This window comes from Leishmania donovani, chromosome 35 (genome assembly GCF_000227135.1).
Source record: "Leishmania donovani BPK282A1 complete genome, chromosome 35".
NCBI classification, from domain to species: domain Eukaryota; phylum Euglenozoa; class Kinetoplastea; order Trypanosomatida; family Trypanosomatidae; genus Leishmania; species Leishmania donovani.
The window spans coordinates 1,083,982-1,101,928 of NC_018262.1; the positions used below are offsets into that span (position 1 = coordinate 1,083,982).

Genomic DNA, 17,947 nt, shown 5'->3' on the forward strand with positions numbered 1-17,947 from the left:
GGGGGAGGGGCAGGGCGGTGGGGGGCTTTGTCTTCGCAGGGTCGCCGCCATGAGGTCGGGGCGGGCGGGTTTTCGCGGCACGGGGCCGCCAGGCGGCCAACATGAATCCCACCCCGCGCTTTTTTTTTTCGCTCCGAGGATGGCGCACTCCGGGGAGAGGCGCATAGGTGGGAAGGCGGGGCGGGGACATAGTTGTTCAGCGGGAGGGGGGAGGGCGAAAGGAGAACAGTGCAAGTTTAGGTGTTGAGCCGATAGCGGCGGGCACGGCTTAGTTCGGCTCGGGAAAGCAGTAGACCGTCGACTCCGCCGAGAAGCGCAGGGCGGCTAGCGTGGCAGTCTCTGGCCCCAGCGCACGCCCGTTCATGACCAGCATCGGCAAGCGCACCATCGAGCCTGGAGACGCCGATGCAGTCCAGGGCATGATGACCTCCAGGATGCGACGCTTGAGGTCCCACAGGGTCGACTCGGAGGTGCATGCCAGGCGGAAGCTTGTCCCGTTCATGGTGCGCACTAGAACGGTTACGTCGCCCCTGTCGACCCACTGCTCTGCTGCGCCAAGCAAGAGTGCCGGCGTAGGTACCGGGTTGGGGATCACTGGCGGTACCTTGTTGTTTGCCCTTCGACGGTGCTGCTGCACGACAGTCTTCGTGGCGAGCACCTTGGCGGTCTTGCGAGGCGTGTGCGGCAGCGGCGTGGCTGGTACCTTGGCGCTGGCACTCACGGCCGCGGCGGCGGCCGTCGCTGCAGCCACCACCTTGGAGGAGATCGACTTCACCACCGGGTTCGGGTTCTTGCAGGGTCGCACGCTATCCCGGGTGGCCGCCTTTGGCGGTGCCTTCGCTGGTGCCGTCGCGGGACGTCCGCGGCTTCTGGTTTTGGGCGGCACGCTCTTGATGGCTGCAGCCGGTGATGTCGTTTTGCGCGGCCTTCCACGGGGACGTTTCTCTACTGGGGGTGCACGCGTGGCAGGCTTCGTGGGTACTTGCTTTGTTGGCGTTCGTGGCGCTGTCCTCGCTGCCTTCTCCGACACTGGCGACGATTTTGCCGCCGCTGTCTTGCTTGTCTTCTTCGTGGAAGCCTTTACTGGCGCTGCCTTCGGCTTCGGCACAGCAGCGGGTGTTGCGCGCTTGGGCTTCGAGCGTCTTTTGCTGCGGCCCCAACCGAGGTAGAGCTTGCCCAGCTGCAACGCAGCTGCGTTGTCTAGAATGTAGTCCGACCGCAGCCGACGCTCGCGCGGCTCCAGCTTCATTGTTTTCGCGCGTGTTTTTGTTTTACAGCTGAGCAGAGGCGGCTGCTGTCGGGGTGTGGAGGGAAATAGATGGTGCTGACGGGGGTGGGGTGGGTGCTGGGAAGAAAGTTCCATATACGGATGAGACGTGACCACACCACCACAGTGCTGCATGCGGCAGCGACGCGAGGTGTAACTACTAGATTGTGAATGGTGGCACCCCGAGGCGATTGGCCTTGATGCGGAAGTGCGAGCCTGGGAAGGCCGCAGACGTGGGGGGGGGGAGGAGTAAGACGAGGAGGAGTTACGGACAGAGCCAGGAGCTAGAAGGTTACATGCGTGCACGATAGTGACGCCAAAGACGGTGGGCCTACCGAGCAGCGTGACCGGGCCAGCCTCGACACCTTCATTGTCTCGGCGCATGTTGACATACAGATATACCTGTCTATGGTTCTTTTTCTCATCGTTCCTTTGGAAGTTGTCGCGTGTGACGCGCAACCGAGCGCGCGGCAGAAGCTGCGTAAGCGCACCACGGAAAGTGGCGTGTGACGGAGACAAACCAAACAAAAGCAGATTACTACGCCGTGACATGCAACATTGGCACCGTACAATGCGTGTTTGAGTGCGACGGTGCATCAGGGATGCGGTTTTCCTTTGTCCTCCTTGCCCGCGCCTCCAGCACGTGCGCACTCTACTTGGTCGTCCGCGCCCTGCCGCGGTGCCCCTGCGGGGGGGAGCAGTGGTATGTCCCCTGACGAGCCGCTCGAGTGCGCTACGTCGTTGCAGTCGTCGCGGTCCTCGCCAGACACGTTCTTCTCGTTCATTGAGCTCTCCGCGGATGCGTCCGAGGGAGGCAAAGGGACCTCACCCAGGGAAGCGGCTGGCGGCGCCCTGTCCCGGTTTACTCGCACTTGTTTCCGCTGCATCCCCGCATCCTTGCGTCGCCGCCGTGTGCCAAGGTGGTAGATGGGGATGCCATTGCCATCCGAACCAGTTACCGTCTGCCGTGAGAGCAGCTCGCACGAGGCAAGAAAGCGAGGCACCGTCTCCCTGCTCTTCACAAGCGATTGCAACAGCTCGCGCAACAGAAACAGCGTGCGATCGGTTGTGCGGCGCCGCCGCAGTGGCGATTGCGAGCTGCCGCCGCCTCCGCTCTCCGTTGCCGGCCTTGGTGCGGCGGCTGTGCTGGCTTGCGGCGTAGCGCTGTCCTTAGCTTCCCCCGCAGTCGCGGTCGCCTCCCCTGCTTGCGCTGGCGGGGGCGTAGGCACCGGCGTCGCCGGCATCGAACCTTCTTCCTCGGTAGTCTCTGGCAGCACCTCGAAGTCCTCCACGATGATGCCGTTCTCCGGATTTGCCCGCACGCAGTCGGGTGTGTTCTCGATCATGAGGGTGTAGTTCAGGTCGCGGCCGAGCTGTCGCAGGTCCTTCGTGTAGTCCTCCTCGCGGAACCACTTCTCGTGACGGTAGACGAGGTGCTGAATGATGTGGTCCTCATTGATCTCTTCGAGAATGCACTTTGCGTAGTCGCGCTCGCCTGCGGTCCAGACAATCACCTCGAAGTCATCCTTCATGAAGCGGAAAAGGTCTTTCAGGTATGCGCGTGCGTAGAGGGGGCCGTCCCTCGCGTACACGACGGTTTCATCGAGGTCGAAGACGACAGTGTAGCGTTTCGTGCCGTCCGAGGGAGGGGCAATGAGCTTCTTTCCCTTCAGCAGCATCGTTGGCTCGCGCCGCTTCAGCAGCTCGCCATCGTCGTCATCCGTCTTCTCCTCAAAGAGGTTCTCCCGCAGCAGCGCGCTCCCGTGTGGCGGCGGGGCCAGCTTTGGTGGTGAATCCGTCATGTCTTGCGTATCTGTGGAAGCACTTGTAGAATCGTGAACGAACGCTGCTCGATGCACGGCAGCTTAAAGAACCACGAGCGCTGGTTTGGCAGTTCCCGTTCGCGGCTTCCGCAAGCAGCTGTGGTGACTGTGGATGTGCGTGTGTGATCAACAAGCCCGCAGGAGAGAAAGAGAAGCACAACGGTTGCACTAAAAGAGGAGAGCGTGTCGGAATGGCGACGGCCCGTCGCGTGCGACCGACGTTCCATTCGTAAAAGGAATCATGGTAAAGGAACGGCAGTCGTGAGCAGCATATCACAGCACGTGGCATCGCTTGCGTTTTGTTTGGTAGGGTGGGGGGTGCGTCTATGAAAACCGGCGTCGGCAAAAGAACAAAACAGAACGTGTCGTGTGTACGGGGGACGGGGACGATGCCAGGAGCGAGCAGCACCGAGGAAGCCGCTCTCTCCACTGCTACTTTGGTTGCATTTCCGCTGCAGAATTACGTGTGGCTGAGCGCTCACTCTCCGTCGTTCTCGTCCGGGTCGCGGAGGTCTGTGGACTCCACCACACGCGAGTCGAAGGCGATTCCGTCCTCCCAACAGCTGTGGTCAACGTGCAAGACGTTGCTTCCCTCCGGTCTCTTCTTCGATACGACCACCACCTGTGTGTGACGCGGGCAGGCGGGGCAGGGCCAGAAGGGGTCTCGCTGGCCGAAGTTTACGTAGCCGCCGCTGTAGAGGGCACACACCACGTGGAACATCTCCGTGCATCGGGGATGATAGCACGCCACGCACGCGCCGGGCATCCCGCAAAGCGTGCACACGTTCATCCTCAGATCGCACACCACGATATCTTCCAACTCGCCCCCGCTTTGGTAGGCGGAGCACAAGTGTGCGCAGCGCGGGTGAACGACGTGGACCGTGCGAGTGGCGCTGTTCACAAAGGTATGTGTGCACACGAGCCGCGTCGGCACTTTCCCTTCCGGTACCCGCCGACGGTCCGAGAGGTCGCGCTTCACCTGCGCGAAATTAGGCACTTGTGCGCCGCGGTTGCGCGAGCTTCTCATGAGTTGCTGCCGGACGATCGCCATGCACGCCGACTCGTCGCTGCAATCCAGCCCACAGAGCAGACACTGTGTTGATACCTCCACCTTACGGCGAATGTGCATCTTTCGTTGTTCCTCGCGGTTGGCGTGCTGCTCTACCAGCGGCTCGCGCTCTCGAACATCGCGCGCAGTGACAATCGCCACCCCGGGCTCGATCGGTGCCGAACCCGCCGACCGTTGCTGGCGCAGCAGCATCTCTTGACGACTGCGCAACTCCTGTCCGAAGCTCGACGGAACGACACCATTCACGAGCGCCGCGCTCGCGCCGGTATTGCCGCTGGTGGTGCACATGGTGAAGGTCGTTCGCCGCGGACCCGAGGAGGAGGATGAGGACGAGCACACAGGCGGGTACGCGCCGCTGCCGACGCCGCTGAGAGAGACACCGTTCTCTGACGACGGAGCGCCACTAGCACCACCGGAGTCGTGACGCAACCGCTGCGGCTGCCTCATGAGCTGGGCCGCGTCCACCACTCCTGCCGAGCCTAGCTGCTCCCGAACCGTGACGATGGCGCCGCTACCTGGCTGCGGTGCGGGCGTTGCGAGGATGCGCACCACCTCCATTTTCGACGACCGATCGAGGCGAAGCAGGAGTGGGTGCGCGTTGGTCTGGTAGCGTACGTCCACGTCGTTCTTACGCCGCACGTACACCTGACGCAGCTCCAGAACTTGTCGGCGGTCCCCGCGCAGGTGATCGCGTATGGCTTTGTGAACTACCTCGTCAAACGAGACTGCCGTGATTGCCTGCGTGACGTCCTCGGCGTCGCCCAGGTCGAGCTCGGCGACCGTCAGCCCCGGCTTAGGTGTTTTAAAGCGCACGGCAAGAATGATGCAGCACAGGTAGAACTTGACTTGCCCTGGCGGACACGTCAGGTCGCGAACACGCACCAGGACCTCGGCATTAGGGTCAGGCAGATGGGAGTTCGGTGCGGCTCTGCGGGGGTCTATCCCAGCAGCCTGTTTGCCAGGTGATGCAGTCCCGGATGCAGGGAGCAAGGCTGATGCGCCCAACTTCGCAACATCCCCATCGCACAGGCGCGCTAGGTTCTCGCGCGTGAGAGCGGCAAACTGCACCGGTGACGGCATCGCACCAGACACGGACGACGCCAGGTTTGGGATGGCGGCGGCTGTAGCCACAGCGACAGAATTACTACTCTGCAGCTCAATTTCAAAGCACTCCAACATGTCCGGTGGACGCTCATCGTCCTCCACGTCGTCATCGCTGCTCATGTTGCTCGTGGGCACCGTGGGCATACCGCCGCTTCCGAAGTGGCCTTCATATTCAGGGTTGACAAATGGCGAAGGTGACTCACCGAGAACCGCCAGCCCCGCCATCTCTGGTACGGTGGGTCGCTTAGGCGGCGGACGCTCCTTCGCCGCTCTGCGCGCCCATTGCCGCAGCAGCGCACTAAAGTAAGCAGTGTCTACAACAACACGGTCACCAGTGTGCTCCTCGATGTGAAAAGCGGTGAAGTCGGAGTGGCTGAGCTCCATGAACCTCACCTTCGCCTCCACCAACGCGCGAAGATCGTCATAGCTTCTATCTTCTGGCTCTACGAAGCTGATGACGTCGCGAAACACGCGCTCGCCGTCAATGTGCGGCAGCTTCACGAATCGCAGTCGGAGGCCGACGCGGACGCGCGGCATCGTTGAAAGCGCACCTCCTACTGTGCCAGGTAGAGGGGTGGGGAAGGGGCGGAGTTGTTGTGAAAAATATTCGTTTGCTGCAATCATGTGTATGAGTTGCATCTACGCGAGTGCATCTATGGGTGCGTTGGCGCGGTAGGTGAGCACGAGGTGGCAACCGGCAAGCGTCTCGACGAAGACCGCACGCGATACTGCGGCGTTCTTTAGCGCTGCCGTGGCGCTGTGTCACGTCTTTTTCGCTGTTGTTCCGCCGTCTGTGTGTCACTTGTGTGCCTCAGCACACCTCCCACAAAGCGAGAGAGAAATGCAGCGTCCTGCGGTTACAAGGATGAGGGCGCCTGCCTGTGTCGTGCACGTCTGTAGGTATGCGCACTCGAGACTAGAGGTGAGAAGTGAGTGCAGAAGGGACGCGCAGGATAGGAGGACGCGTTGCATGGGGATGGGCTTTGAGCGGGAGGCGGGAGGAGGGGAAGCACGGGCACCGGAGGCATGCGGGCACACACGTGCACGCACGCATTCGGGATGACGGGGAGTCGTCGTACCTGCACGTACCGGGGTCGCTTCAACCGTACCACTTTACATGAATAGGGGCTTGCTGACGCCAAACGAGCCTTGCTGTGACGATTGCGAAGGAGGGAGAAGGCGCATGCACGCACACACAAATACAAAAGAGGAAGGCGGGGGTGCAACGGCGCATGGCATGGCGGGAGTGTACCGAGAGGGGGAGGGGAGGGCGTTCACATGTGCATGCGAGCAGCAGTCCCGAGCCACAAAACTCGCCCGCCATCACCTCTACTTCGCGGCAAGGAGGCGGAAGATGGCGGAGGGTGAGACGGTAGCTATCATAAACGCCTCTCGAATCGCCGATGTCGCGTGACTTCCTGCCGGGAGCGTGAACTGCATTACACACGTCATGCCAAGCCTCCGTGCCGGTTTGAGGAAAAACTTGCGGGCCGCATCGCCCCGAATACCAAGGCGTGCAACCATGTTCTTGCCCGTCCGCCGCGACATGGGCGAGTGGCAGCGCAGAATGCCATCCTGATCGTGGTAGAGCGACGCCTTGATGCGCGCCGCACCGGCATCCTCTTCCCAGTCCCAGCCGCGCTTTTCATCCACCACGTAAAACGACATGTTCACGGGCAGCTGCACGAGCGGGCGGAAAGCTGCGCGTGGCGCGAGGCGCATTTCTGCCAGGCCCTCAACGCGAAGCTCTTGTGCGAGGGCGGCAAGGAGCGCATCGCTGCTCTCCTCCGACATGAGTGGAAGGTGGGTCACATCTCTGCCAAACGTCGGCAGCACAACATCCGTGAGGCGATACTGGGAAGCTTCCGCTTTCGTGGCAACACGCCGGTAGGCATCCGCCGTTTGCGCGGCTCCGATTTCCTCAGCTTTGAACGCTGACCAGTCTTGATGAGCCGAAGAGAGCATCGCGCCGTTGATGTGATCTGCCGCACCGGCGAAGACGTCTCGCGCGTTATCCGGCTCAGCGGGGTGCTGGCGGGTCAAGTCTCGAACGCGAACAACGTCACCGACTGCGACGGTGTCGCCACCGCGTTGCCAGCGGAGGGAGGCCAGCGCGTTGAAGTGCACATCTGTGATGGCGTGCAGCGCCTCCTGCAGCACGAGCGGACGCACCGCTTCGCGAATGATCTGCGCCGAGTCATGGTGACGCGGGGCGACATCTGCTGCCCGCCGCACAAAGTCCAGAAGCAGGTCGTGATGCGGCGGGTACAAGCCGGTCTGCCGCGTCCGCGCGTACACCTGCGCGTCACCCTTGACGGCAGCTTCCATCCCTTCAACCACGCTGATCCAATCACGTCGCGAACTGCGCGGTGAGGCGAGGACCTCCTGCAGTACGGGCATCTCCCGCTGGACGTGGGTGGTGCCCTCGGTGAGGCGCCTCATGTAGTTTTGGAGGAATTCGCCATACTCGCGACGCAGCAGCAGTTTCGCGTCCTTGTAGACGTAGTAGAGCCCAACACCGTGCCGGGCGGTGTGGGAGTAGTTTAGAAACCCATTCTGGGCAACACTGCGAAGCTGCGGGAGCACATCGCCCAAGCTGCCTTGCACGTTGCGCAGGGTGACAGTGTACCGGGTGCTGGGAAGCAAGTGCGGAGGGAAGTGGTCAGCCCTGGAGTCGACACGCACCTCCTGCACAGGACTGACGTACACGTCGCCGGTCCCTGTGTGCCACAGCTGCTCCCGCTGAAAGGAGTCGCTCAGCAGTTGGGCTGCCTGGGCGCCATCACAACGCAGCCAAACGTAGCGCGACGCGCAGCTGACAAAGTCAACGGGAGAGAGGAAGTGAAACTGCATGTGCTTTGGCAGCCGCTCACGCAGCTGCCGCTCAACGACTGTGTCTGGCACCCCTTCGCTGATGAGGCGGACGACGAGGCTTGTGCGAAGCTTGGCATCCACTGGCGTAGATGAAACGAAGGCGTCGCTCGGTAGCTCCTCCTCCATGATGTAGTCGTCGAAGGCCCACTTTATGAGCGCCACGGGGCGGCGCGCGCCCGCTGTCCGGGCTGCTGGCGCATAGCGTGAGCAGGTGATGCCGATAGACCGCTCCACCTCCTCCGCGCCATGGGCGTGCTTCCTCGACAGGCGGTAATGGAGACGGTCTTTCGTCATGCGAGAAAGCGAGAGCGAGGATTGGGTGCTCCGTGCCCTGCTACGAGGATGAGGAAGCCGCACTGGCGACGGTGCGTCTCGCCAAACCGACGGAGGGGAGACGAAAAGCGGATTGCACACACTGTTGGGCATGCGGCGGAGACCCGAGGACAAGCGAAGAGGTGTACGGACAACAGAGACAGGAGGGAGGGGGTTCGCGCGGTGAATGAGTGAAGTATCAGTAAATGCGCTACAGGGTGAACAACGTGGCATGCGATAAGACACGTAACCACGCAGGTCTACAGGAAATCTGCGCTCTTTGCTTGAACGAAGTATATATAAGAGCAGCAGCGAGGGAGGGAGGAACGACTTCATCGGTATATCGCGCCAGCAAGTTGTCTCTACGAGTGATGCCTGCAGGTCCGTTTCACTATGACCTCTACTTACAGAGTCTTCTGAGCAAACCCAGAGTACGGAGTCGCAAGAACGCTTCCGACCTACCTCCCAGAAGAGCACGCGCACACGCACATACGCGTACACACACCAGACCGCCCATGCACATGCGGTGAGACACAAAGACGAGCACCCCGCACATGACAGGCTTGCTGAAGTCCATCCACGATAAGCACGTGCACCTTCGCCTCGATCGGGCGCTTGAGCAGGAGGAACACGCCAAAGATGACTTAAATCACTTGATGGGCGGCTGCTTGCGTGTTTGTTCCTGCGGCGGCGGCTTGGTAGGCTGGTCTGCCGAGTCACTGCCCAGTGCCATTGCCTGGAGCTGCTGTCGTCGCCACGGCGGCATACACCGGTACGCATATCCGCCATGAGGTGCCATCATGAAGTACGGCCGATTCGCCGACACGCAAAACGAAACACACGTAACAAAGCCTAAGTGACCGCTTGCCACCCCGCTTAGCCAGTACGTGGTGCCCATTCCGGTAAAGAACTCACGACTGGAGCGCAGCAATCGTGCCTCCAGCGGTTCAGAGGGGATCGGGTAGCGGTGATAGAGGCGACGGCCTGCCGAAATGAGTGGCAGCCCCTTTCGCCATCCCAGAGTGCCGATGCAGATTGCCCCGGTCCACAACCCCACGTTCGCAATAATCGCCTTCGTCCATGCTTGACCCCAAGAGTTATGCTTGCTGCTCCACATGGCCTCCGCCATGAAGTAGTGCAGCGTCGCACCCGCCAGAATACCAGGGAAAGCGATCCATGCAGTCTGCCGCATCGCACCATTCACCGTGTAGTTGATGCGCGATTCCGCAAAGATGGATACCGCGGTGCCGCATGCCGTGATGCAGAAGACGGCGACGCTGGATATGAGGACACCGTACGCGACACAGCAGAGAGGGCAGCGCTTCTCCCTCTTCAGCTCCAGCCGACGACTAGCGGGGATCAAGGAATCCATTGTGTCCCCTACGCTGCTGAGCTTCTCGCCATCCACCTTGGTGGAGCTGAGAATCGAAATGCGGCTCTTGTCCAACGCCATTCGTTTTGATGCACCGCGCACGAGACTACTGCGTTTTGCTTGGGCTACCGAGCACGCTGCTCGCGCGCCTCTTCACTTTGATTTAACACCGAATCGGTGGTAGGAGAATGCGAGTAGCGAAGAGGTGTACAGTAAAAAAAAGGAAAGGGGGAAGAAATAGGCATGTATGATACGTAAGCTCTAATCTGCCGCCTTGCCGACAGAGGGTACACGGCAGCCCGCTTCAGCATGCGTGCACGCGTGGTAACGCGCGCGCACACACCCCACGACACCACACAACAGTCACCACGCCAACAGCCATGGAGACAACACGAGGTGGTCTCGACCCCACCACCACCCCGCGGATCAGGTTGCCCTCATACATATTGGCACACACCGAAACAGTGCGAAAGAGATGCAAGCCACACGCACAGGAAAACAAAAGAGAAAGGAGAACGACGATGCGCAGGCGCAACATGCTCTACATGCTCCACTCCTTCTCATGTGTGCCTTCACAGCCCACGACAACTGCTGTGTGGTGGAGAGGTATCAAGGGAGATCGGCAGAGTTGATACCTGCCATGGAGATTCACCTCCTCCAGTCAAATCTACGTGAGCGAGGCACACATGCGTGAAAACGATGTTGCACAAGCCTCATCGGGGCGGAGTGGGGTGGTAGTGTGGGGGCAGGGCAGCTGGCTATGCGCGCACCCCAGCACCGACGTCTTCGTAGATCCTCCTTAGATGAGGGACTATGCATTGAATCACGGGCTAAGGAGAAGAAAGAACAAGCGAAGAGCGAGGCCGATGACTCGCCTCATATACCCTTAGACACCCACGGCATCGCCAACGGCAGAAAAGGATGCACCCACGCTGTCGCTTTCCTTTTCGCGGGAGCCCGTCAGCGTTGCATGGTCTCACACCGCGTTTGCTTCGACGCCGCCGTGCCAAAGACGACCACGCGCTGGGTCGAGGTGTTGTCGAAGCTGTTGATGCGGCGAATCATGGAAATGTCATCTGCAGACAGCTTTGCCACCTGCCCAGAGCGCACAGCGGCGGTAGCACCGTCATCGCCATTACGGTCACTGCGCTGTACGCCTGTTGCGGCAGCCACGTAGTTGCGGAAGATGCCAGTGAAAAACGGCGCGGACGCCGCGCTGGCCTCAGTGGCAGACGTCGCCGGGGCCGAATCGGCATCGCCGCGGGCTAAGGGGACGCTGACGGAAGACGACGTCGACGTGACGGCCGCGAGAGTTTTGGTCGACTTTTGCTGCTGCATTGCCTTGGCGCGCTCGTCCAGCTCGACCTGCTCCTGCGCCCGCAGATGTCGCTGCTTCAGCTTCCAGATCTCATGCTTGCGGGCGAGCGACCTCATCACCTGATCTTGCTGTTGCGACGCCTCCTCCTCCTCCTCCTCCTCAGCCTTTCGACTTTCGGCCGGCGTCGAGGAGAAGGACGGAAGTCGCCCCTTCTCGCTCGAGCTAGCTCCCAGTAACATCATCTCGTCGCCTGTAACTGGGTCGCGCTGCATCATGCGCCGTGCGTGCGGTGAGGTCGGCGAGGACGAATCGGCCGGCATCCAGTTCGCCGCCTCATTGTCTTCCTCTCCAATAACGAGCTCGTCAACCGGTGTTCTGAAGTCATTCGCCATCGCGCTGTCCGTGCGCGTACGCGGGCTGTACTCGTCGTCGTCAGCGCGCTGACCATCCTCAGCAGCGCCGTGTTCGCGTGGATGCTGTACAAGGCTCCGCGTCTGGCTCAGCGCCTGGGACTGTGTGAGCTCGCGTGATACCATCTGCTCAAACTTCTGCCGCTTCTGCTGCTGCACATGGGCGAGAAACCGGTTCGTCAGCTCGCCAACCACGTTTGGGGACCACGCGCTGCTGCTGGATGCCGAAGACGGCGACACAAGCGACGCTGGTGAGAAGGCAGGCGAGTGGAGTCGAAGCGACGAGGGCGAGCACACACCCGTCGCGGCAGGAGAAGTACCATCGTCATTCGCATCGTTGCTGCTGATGCCGGTCTCCACAAGTAGCCTGCTCGGAGGAAAGGAGAGGGGGTCAACAAGCGCATCGGTAGCGACTTGCAGCGGCGACGGCAGGGAAAGCGTGCGAGAGAAGACGTCCCTCATGTTCAAGGATTTTGCTTGCTTCCGCAGCGCTCGCTGGGAGTGCTTGAAGGCTGCTTGCACTTCGGCAGCCTCGGCCTTCTCTTGCGCGCGCCGCTTGCGCTCACCCTTGCCACCCTTCGCATGCCCATCTTTGCCGCCGTCTTCTCTTCGACTTCGTTTCTTGTGCAGTGCCGCTGACACGAGCGGCGTCACCTCTGCACAAGCAGTCGCCTGCATGGGTTCGTCAAGTAAGACAGACGAGCCGGCTCGCGGAAAGCTTTCGACCCACTCTGACGTGACGCTGTACTTGTTCTGTATTGCATTGCCTCGCGTCACATCAGCGTCATCTCCGCCGTTCACTTTCTGGTTTTCCTCGTCTTCCACGCTGGAGGCGCTGGGGTTGTGCTGCGGAGCGCCGTGATGCTCACTGGCCTCCGTGAAAGACAGCGGTGGTGAGGGCAAGATGTTTTGCGAGGTGTTACCGAGGGTCACGTCGCTGCTCTCCGTCTCCACCAGAAATGGCGACCCCCCGTTTATCCTGGATTGTGTAGCGTCGTCCACGGAAAAGGGAGTGTTCGCACCTTCGTCGACCACGACCGCCGCCTCAACGAAGTTTCTTGTGAGTTTGTCCTCCTCTGTGCACCCCACGAGAGAGGAGGCGCCGGGGGCGGTGATGGCTGGAGAAAAAGCGGAGAGAATGGTGACTTCATCCTTTACCTCACCGACGGCAGGCAGGGGTGGCTGTGTGAGGGTAGCGACCTCCAGCGACGGGGCAGACGGCGACGTCTCGCACATATCTGGCGATAGCATCTCTGTTGGGCGCATTCTCGACTGCGGATGTGACTCTGGTCCGCGCTGACCAAAGGTGCCGGCCCAGCCGTGATAAGGGCAGTCTAGTGGCGGGGCGGCCGGGGTGTCAGGCGCAGAGCAGGCGTTGCGCCTATGTGGATGCTGAAAACTATCTATGAAGAAACGTGTGTGTGTGTGTGTGTATGCGCGTTTTGCTTGGTTGCCTTGTGCCTATCCGCACCTTGAGGCCGACTGCACGCGCATCAGCAAGAGAAAACAGTGCGCAGCACAAGAGCGAGCAAAGAACAGAGACAGACAGAGGGAGGGAGCGGTACAGAACGATACGTGCACCCTGCACCGCCACACCACGAGAGGGAGAGACAGAAAAACAGAAACGTGCAGCCGAGCGAGAGGAAAAAAGTGCTGCTGCTGCAGCACTGCGGAGAGGGAAGCCCGTTGAGAGATGTGCACCTCTTCCGCAGATGCCCACATATATACCTTTTCCGTGGCTGCGAGCCACGAGACCTTTCCCCGGCGCCGCGCCAGGATCAATAACGGGCTATGCTCGGTCGCTGACAAGTCGGCTGCTCTTCATGCATCGTCACCACCGACAGATGTGTAAAGGCCACAATGCAGTCGAGCTAGCTTGTGAACACAAAAGCACACACACACACACACACGTCAAAAACGCTCCAAACATACAAGCGTCTCGCCACCACTGCCACTGTTGGTTGACATGTAGGCAGCGCCCACCATGAGCACATCCGCACGTGCAGCTTCAACACACACACACACACACAAAGACCTCGGTTGCTACTCGAGCTGAGCAATCACGGCTGCTTGGTTCGTCTGCTTGGCGCAATCCATCGGGATCATGCCCGCGACATTCCTTGCCGTCTTTGAGGCACCATTGCGAAGCAGCACTGCCACCACCTCTGCCCTGCCAGACAGAGCGGCGAGGTGCATGGGCGTGCGCTTTGCGGCATCACGTGCGTTCACGTTGGCGCCCTCGTCGAGCAGCGCTTCCACGACGCGTGCATGCCCACGGTCAGCGGCGTAGTGCAGCGGCGTCCACCCTTCATTGTCGGCAGCGTCGATGTTGACCTGCTGCGCGTCGCTGCGGTCGAGAATAGCTTTGACAAAGGCGCTGTTGCCCGAAAAGGCGGCGTGGTGGAGCAGGGTGAGCTTATGATCATCGCACTCACTGAGGCACCCACCCTTCTGCACGTACGCCATAAAGCGCTCGGCATTACCGCGACGACAAGCGTCGTAGATCGTCTCCGCAGGAGGTTCCCGCCGTGACGTGGCGTCGCGGGAGGACCGAGTGCTTGACATTGTGGAGCGGCCGCTAAAAGGTGTCGTTACTTCCTTTATTTCGTTTTTTTTTTCGGAAGCGGAGGCTTCGGGCACGGCAGGGAGCAGATGAAAAGAGAAGCGAAGATGAAAAATAGGTTCACTTGTCAAGCTGGACAGGCAGCGTTCTCGAAGTTGTGAGCTGCGAGAACCTTGGCGAGGTTTGGAGTGTTTTTTTCTTGCGTGGAAGAGACGTGATGGCACGGATTCTTCACTCTGCGTGCGCCACTGATAGGCGTGCACATTGCCGGGCATGCACTTGATACGGAGACGGCCACAAAAGAAAGAGGGACTTTGCGTGCCGCGGGAACACCAAAGCTGCGCGCCCCTCCGCAGTCGACACCGCGATGCCAACAGTCCTGCGCACCGCGCAGGAACCTCAAAAGATGGGGCGGAGGAGACACACACGACTCTTCTGCGGAACAAGGCCAGGAGGAGGGAGCACAGGCCAGAGAACACACACACACACACATGTAGAGAGGATCGCACAGAGCATCGGAAAACACACCTAAAGCGACGAAGAAGGTGTGGCTTTGGTGTGAGGTGGGTACAAGAAAGGTGGAGTACGGACAAGAAAGGACGAGCGACGATACCATACGTGACAGGAACCATACAGGGGGATCGACAGAGAGAGACACCGTGCACGGATACACATGTACACAGGCACTCAGAGATGCTACACGGGGAGGAGAGAGGGGTACGTCATCACGAGAAAACATCCTCCAACCTCGAAGAAAACAAAAGGAAAACACCATGGCAACGCGCGTAAAAAGAAAGAGCATAGGATGGGATCATGAGTACGTGTGTTTGTGTGTGTGTGTGTATGGACAACGGCAAGGGAAGAGGCTGACATGGGGAGGGGGAAGAGAAAAAAGTGCCTCACCACGGAAGCGTCCTCTGCCCTTGTTTTATTTCTTTACTCTGCACGCCTTCTTTCGCCTTGACGGCGGAGGGGACGCCTCCGTGCGTCGCATCTCAGAGTCCAGTACTCACACTCTGTTTGAAAGCCAAGCAGCGCGCGGCCTTCAGGACGTTTGTACCATCGATATAATAGGCGGCGCATCAGCGTTACTCGACCGTGTCTCCTACCCGGCCCTCGCGCTGCTCATTGTTGGGTAGGGCCGCCTGAATCTGTCGCCCCAAGGGGGATGCACGAAGGGCGGCGACCGGCATGATCGGAGCCGCTGTGTGGCTGGGTGGGTGGGTAGCGTTGGAGGCAGGTGCCGTGCTCGGATGGCGGAGGCGGTGCATTTTTGCTGCACGGCGTGTGTGTCTACTGTCGCCTGGCACCACGCGAATGGGGCCTGTGGGTGGCCGGGGTTCGAGTGGAGTTGCGCTCACGTTGTGCGGCAGATAATAAGCAACCTCAAAGACGACAAGACATTACTTGTTTAATATGCAGACGGCTTCCCCTACAACGCCAACGGCAATAACGTCTATGAGCGAACGGGGCAGATACGCACCGACCCCTCTGGACGCCACAGAGCAGCGCGTGAACACATCCGCTCGGAAACGGACGCACCCAACGAAATCTCGATGAACCAGATACCTCAGTGCAAAACCAACCATCTCACCAGCAAAAAAAAAGAGCAACGAAAAGGGAGAAGAAACGCTGCAGCTGTGCTCACGACAACACAACAGGGGAATAGACAACAGACGCCCAAATAATGATCATAGAAAAGAAAACAGCACACCGCACATGCACGAGGAAACGGAAAAGACGCGCATGCAAAGAGCAAGTAATCGAAAGGAAGAAGAAAACAAATACTATCCAACCACCCGAGAGAGCCGACAGACGCCAACATCACAGCAACAAGACCACGAAGGGACACAGATAACGCGTGAATCTATCCATCACACAACCAGCAGCACAAGACGATGCTGCCTCCTCCCTGTCTCGCTCCCGTCATCTGCTTTATCTAATGCGTCCAGATGCACCGACGCTGTGGCTGGAGGAGGAGAAGAGAAGATGCAGCACTTCGCGCTCTTATAGAGCATACATCTCTTCTCGGTCGCCTCTGAGAAACTTCTAGACATAGACACAGCGAAACCGCTGAGAGCGGCAGTCTGGGAAGATGTGTATGTGTGTGTGTGGGAGGGGGAGCGCAGACATGAAAAGCGAGGGACGCCACCATGTAATGATCAAAGGAAAGAGAGAACGACTCGACCCGCAGCGCGTATGCAAAGCCAGACGAAGCGAAGCCAAACGGCAACACAAAGGCGACCTCAAGGGCCGGTAAAACAGAAAAAACAAAACAAATGTATCATTGCCTCTGTTTTTTTTTTTTTTTTGGCAACCACATTTCTGCAACGTCTCTCTCTTCTGAGCGCAATGCGCAGCTGCAGAGGGATCAAAGCAAGGGGACGGGCGGCGAGGAACAGAGGAGCTACGGTACACGCACACTTGGGCCTCTCCCCGACGCGGCCCTCACTTTTTCGGCCGCGCCGCGGGCTTATCACTTTGCTCTGTGCCGGATTGTTGCATCAGATCATCAATCGAGTGCTCGAGGTCATCGATGCGGGTGCTCATCTCATCGATGCGAGTGACGATGCACTTCGACATTTCGTCGAAGCGCGCTTGCATCTGCTGCATCAGCGCCTGCACGTGCGATGTCACCTCCTGCGTGCCACCCTGGGGCACAGAGCTGGCCACCATCGCGGCCGGTGCGGCAGCAGAAGCCGGAGCGGCAGCAGGAGCGGAAGTGGTGGGCGTCGTGCTGGTGACACTCTTGCTGCGAGAACCGGTGGTCTTCGGCGGCATAGTCGATATTACAATAGTGGGCCCTAGTGATAAGACGAAAACAAACTACAACAGGCGATGAAGAACGATGGAGCGAGAGATCAACGGACAGTCAAGGAGCTACAAGACGACAAGAAAATACAGACTTGCACGCGGAAGAGAGCCAACGTCGTTTCTTAGGAAAAAAACAAAGAGGGGGAAAGGGCCGTGTAGAATGTGGACGATGTCGTAAAGACGTGTGGAAACGAGAAGAAAATAAGCGGTTCTAGCGTCTACGTTCCTCGAAGGGTCGGACGTCTGTGCGCAAAAACGGAAAGTGGGGAGGAGGATAAGAGGATCGGTGCGGCTGCTGCGAGTGTAGGTATGTATTGCGAACCCGTGCTGCTCTTGGCGTGCGCGCGTCTTCTTCACGTGATCTTGCGTCGATACAGCGAATGAGAGACCTATCTCGACCGCAAGCGTCACGAGCGCAGCTTGGGGGGGGGGGTTAAGTGAGCAGTGATACCGAAGCGTCGAATGTGGTGCTGAAATGTGGTATGCCTGACAAAGAATGCAAATCTTACGTTGACAGCCGTCGGAGAAGCATCAAAGAGGGAAAGGAGGGCCAACGTAGAGCGATGGCACGCGTGCGTGAAAAGATGCCTGCATGCAAGTTGCCTCTTGCCCAAGCGGCGCTGGCAGTCGCGGCGATTGCTTTCGCGTGATGGGCATCCTGCTTCATCGTGGTGACAGATTCTGTTTGCGGTGCTGGAGCAAGGGCACCGGCACCGCTTTTTTCGATTGAGCATGTCTCAGACTGGCATAATTCTCAGCTGCTTCAACTCTGACGTTTCATGCGCGCTGACTTGGGTTGGCTCGTCACGTTCGGATTCGATTACATTGCAGAAGACTACTTGTTTCCGTGTTTTGTTTTCGATGCGCGTCATGCACATCTCCGCACACCTCCGCGCAAAGCATACCAATCTACGGAAACAGTAAGCAAAAAGATTCGCGACAAGCTGTACAACAGCGTAGAGCTACTTTCCACACCGACACTAGTCCGGGGGGGATAAGATACGGACGCAGAAGGAGTGAG

At 59.5% G+C, this 17,947-nt stretch overlaps 8 protein-coding genes across 8 annotated transcripts; all 8 read right to left on the reverse strand.

Annotated features, from left to right (window-relative positions):
* Window positions 1-268: 268 nt before the first annotated feature.
* Window positions 269-1,249, reverse strand: LDBPK_352650 (hypothetical protein, unknown function; the record flags this gene model as incomplete). The annotated part of the gene is made up of 1 exon (XM_003864796.1): window positions 269-1,249. The coding sequence occupies one exon, from the start codon at window positions 1,247-1,249 to the stop codon at window positions 269-271; it is 981 nt and encodes a 326-aa protein (XP_003864844.1).
* A 614-nt stretch (window positions 1,250-1,863) lies between these two features.
* LDBPK_352660 (hypothetical protein, conserved) lies at window positions 1,864-3,069 on the reverse strand (the record flags this gene model as incomplete). Its single annotated transcript, XM_003864797.1, has 1 exon — window positions 1,864-3,069. The coding sequence occupies one exon, from the start codon at window positions 3,067-3,069 to the stop codon at window positions 1,864-1,866; it is 1,206 nt and encodes a 401-aa protein (XP_003864845.1).
* Window positions 3,070-3,568: 499 nt separating this feature from the next.
* Window positions 3,569-5,800, reverse strand: LDBPK_352670 (hypothetical protein, conserved; the record flags this gene model as incomplete). Its single annotated transcript, XM_003864798.1, has 1 exon — window positions 3,569-5,800. One exon carries the CDS (start codon window positions 5,798-5,800, stop codon window positions 3,569-3,571), a length of 2,232 nt encoding a protein of 743 aa, XP_003864846.1.
* Window positions 5,801-6,592: 792 nt separating this feature from the next.
* On the reverse strand, window positions 6,593-8,431 carry LDBPK_352680 (hypothetical protein, conserved; the record flags this gene model as incomplete). Its single annotated transcript, XM_003864799.1, has 1 exon — window positions 6,593-8,431. The coding sequence occupies one exon, from the start codon at window positions 8,429-8,431 to the stop codon at window positions 6,593-6,595; it is 1,839 nt and encodes a 612-aa protein (XP_003864847.1).
* A 667-nt stretch (window positions 8,432-9,098) lies between these two features.
* On the reverse strand, window positions 9,099-9,902 carry LDBPK_352690 (hypothetical protein, conserved; the record flags this gene model as incomplete). Its single annotated transcript, XM_003864800.1, has 1 exon — window positions 9,099-9,902. One exon carries the CDS (start codon window positions 9,900-9,902, stop codon window positions 9,099-9,101), a length of 804 nt encoding a protein of 267 aa, XP_003864848.1.
* An 879-nt stretch (window positions 9,903-10,781) lies between these two features.
* On the reverse strand, window positions 10,782-12,785 carry LDBPK_352700 (hypothetical protein, conserved; the record flags this gene model as incomplete). Its single annotated transcript, XM_003864801.1, has 1 exon — window positions 10,782-12,785. One exon carries the CDS (start codon window positions 12,783-12,785, stop codon window positions 10,782-10,784), a length of 2,004 nt encoding a protein of 667 aa, XP_003864849.1.
* An 807-nt stretch (window positions 12,786-13,592) lies between these two features.
* Window positions 13,593-14,114, reverse strand: LDBPK_352710 (ankyrin repeat protein, putative; the record flags this gene model as incomplete). Its single annotated transcript, XM_003864802.1, has 1 exon — window positions 13,593-14,114. The coding sequence occupies one exon, from the start codon at window positions 14,112-14,114 to the stop codon at window positions 13,593-13,595; it is 522 nt and encodes a 173-aa protein (XP_003864850.1).
* A 2,446-nt stretch (window positions 14,115-16,560) lies between these two features.
* On the reverse strand, window positions 16,561-16,788 carry LDBPK_352720 (hypothetical protein, conserved; the record flags this gene model as incomplete). The annotated part of the gene is made up of 1 exon (XM_003864803.1): window positions 16,561-16,788. The coding sequence occupies one exon, from the start codon at window positions 16,786-16,788 to the stop codon at window positions 16,561-16,563; it is 228 nt and encodes a 75-aa protein (XP_003864851.1).
* Between the last annotated feature and the right edge of the window lie 1,159 nt (window positions 16,789-17,947).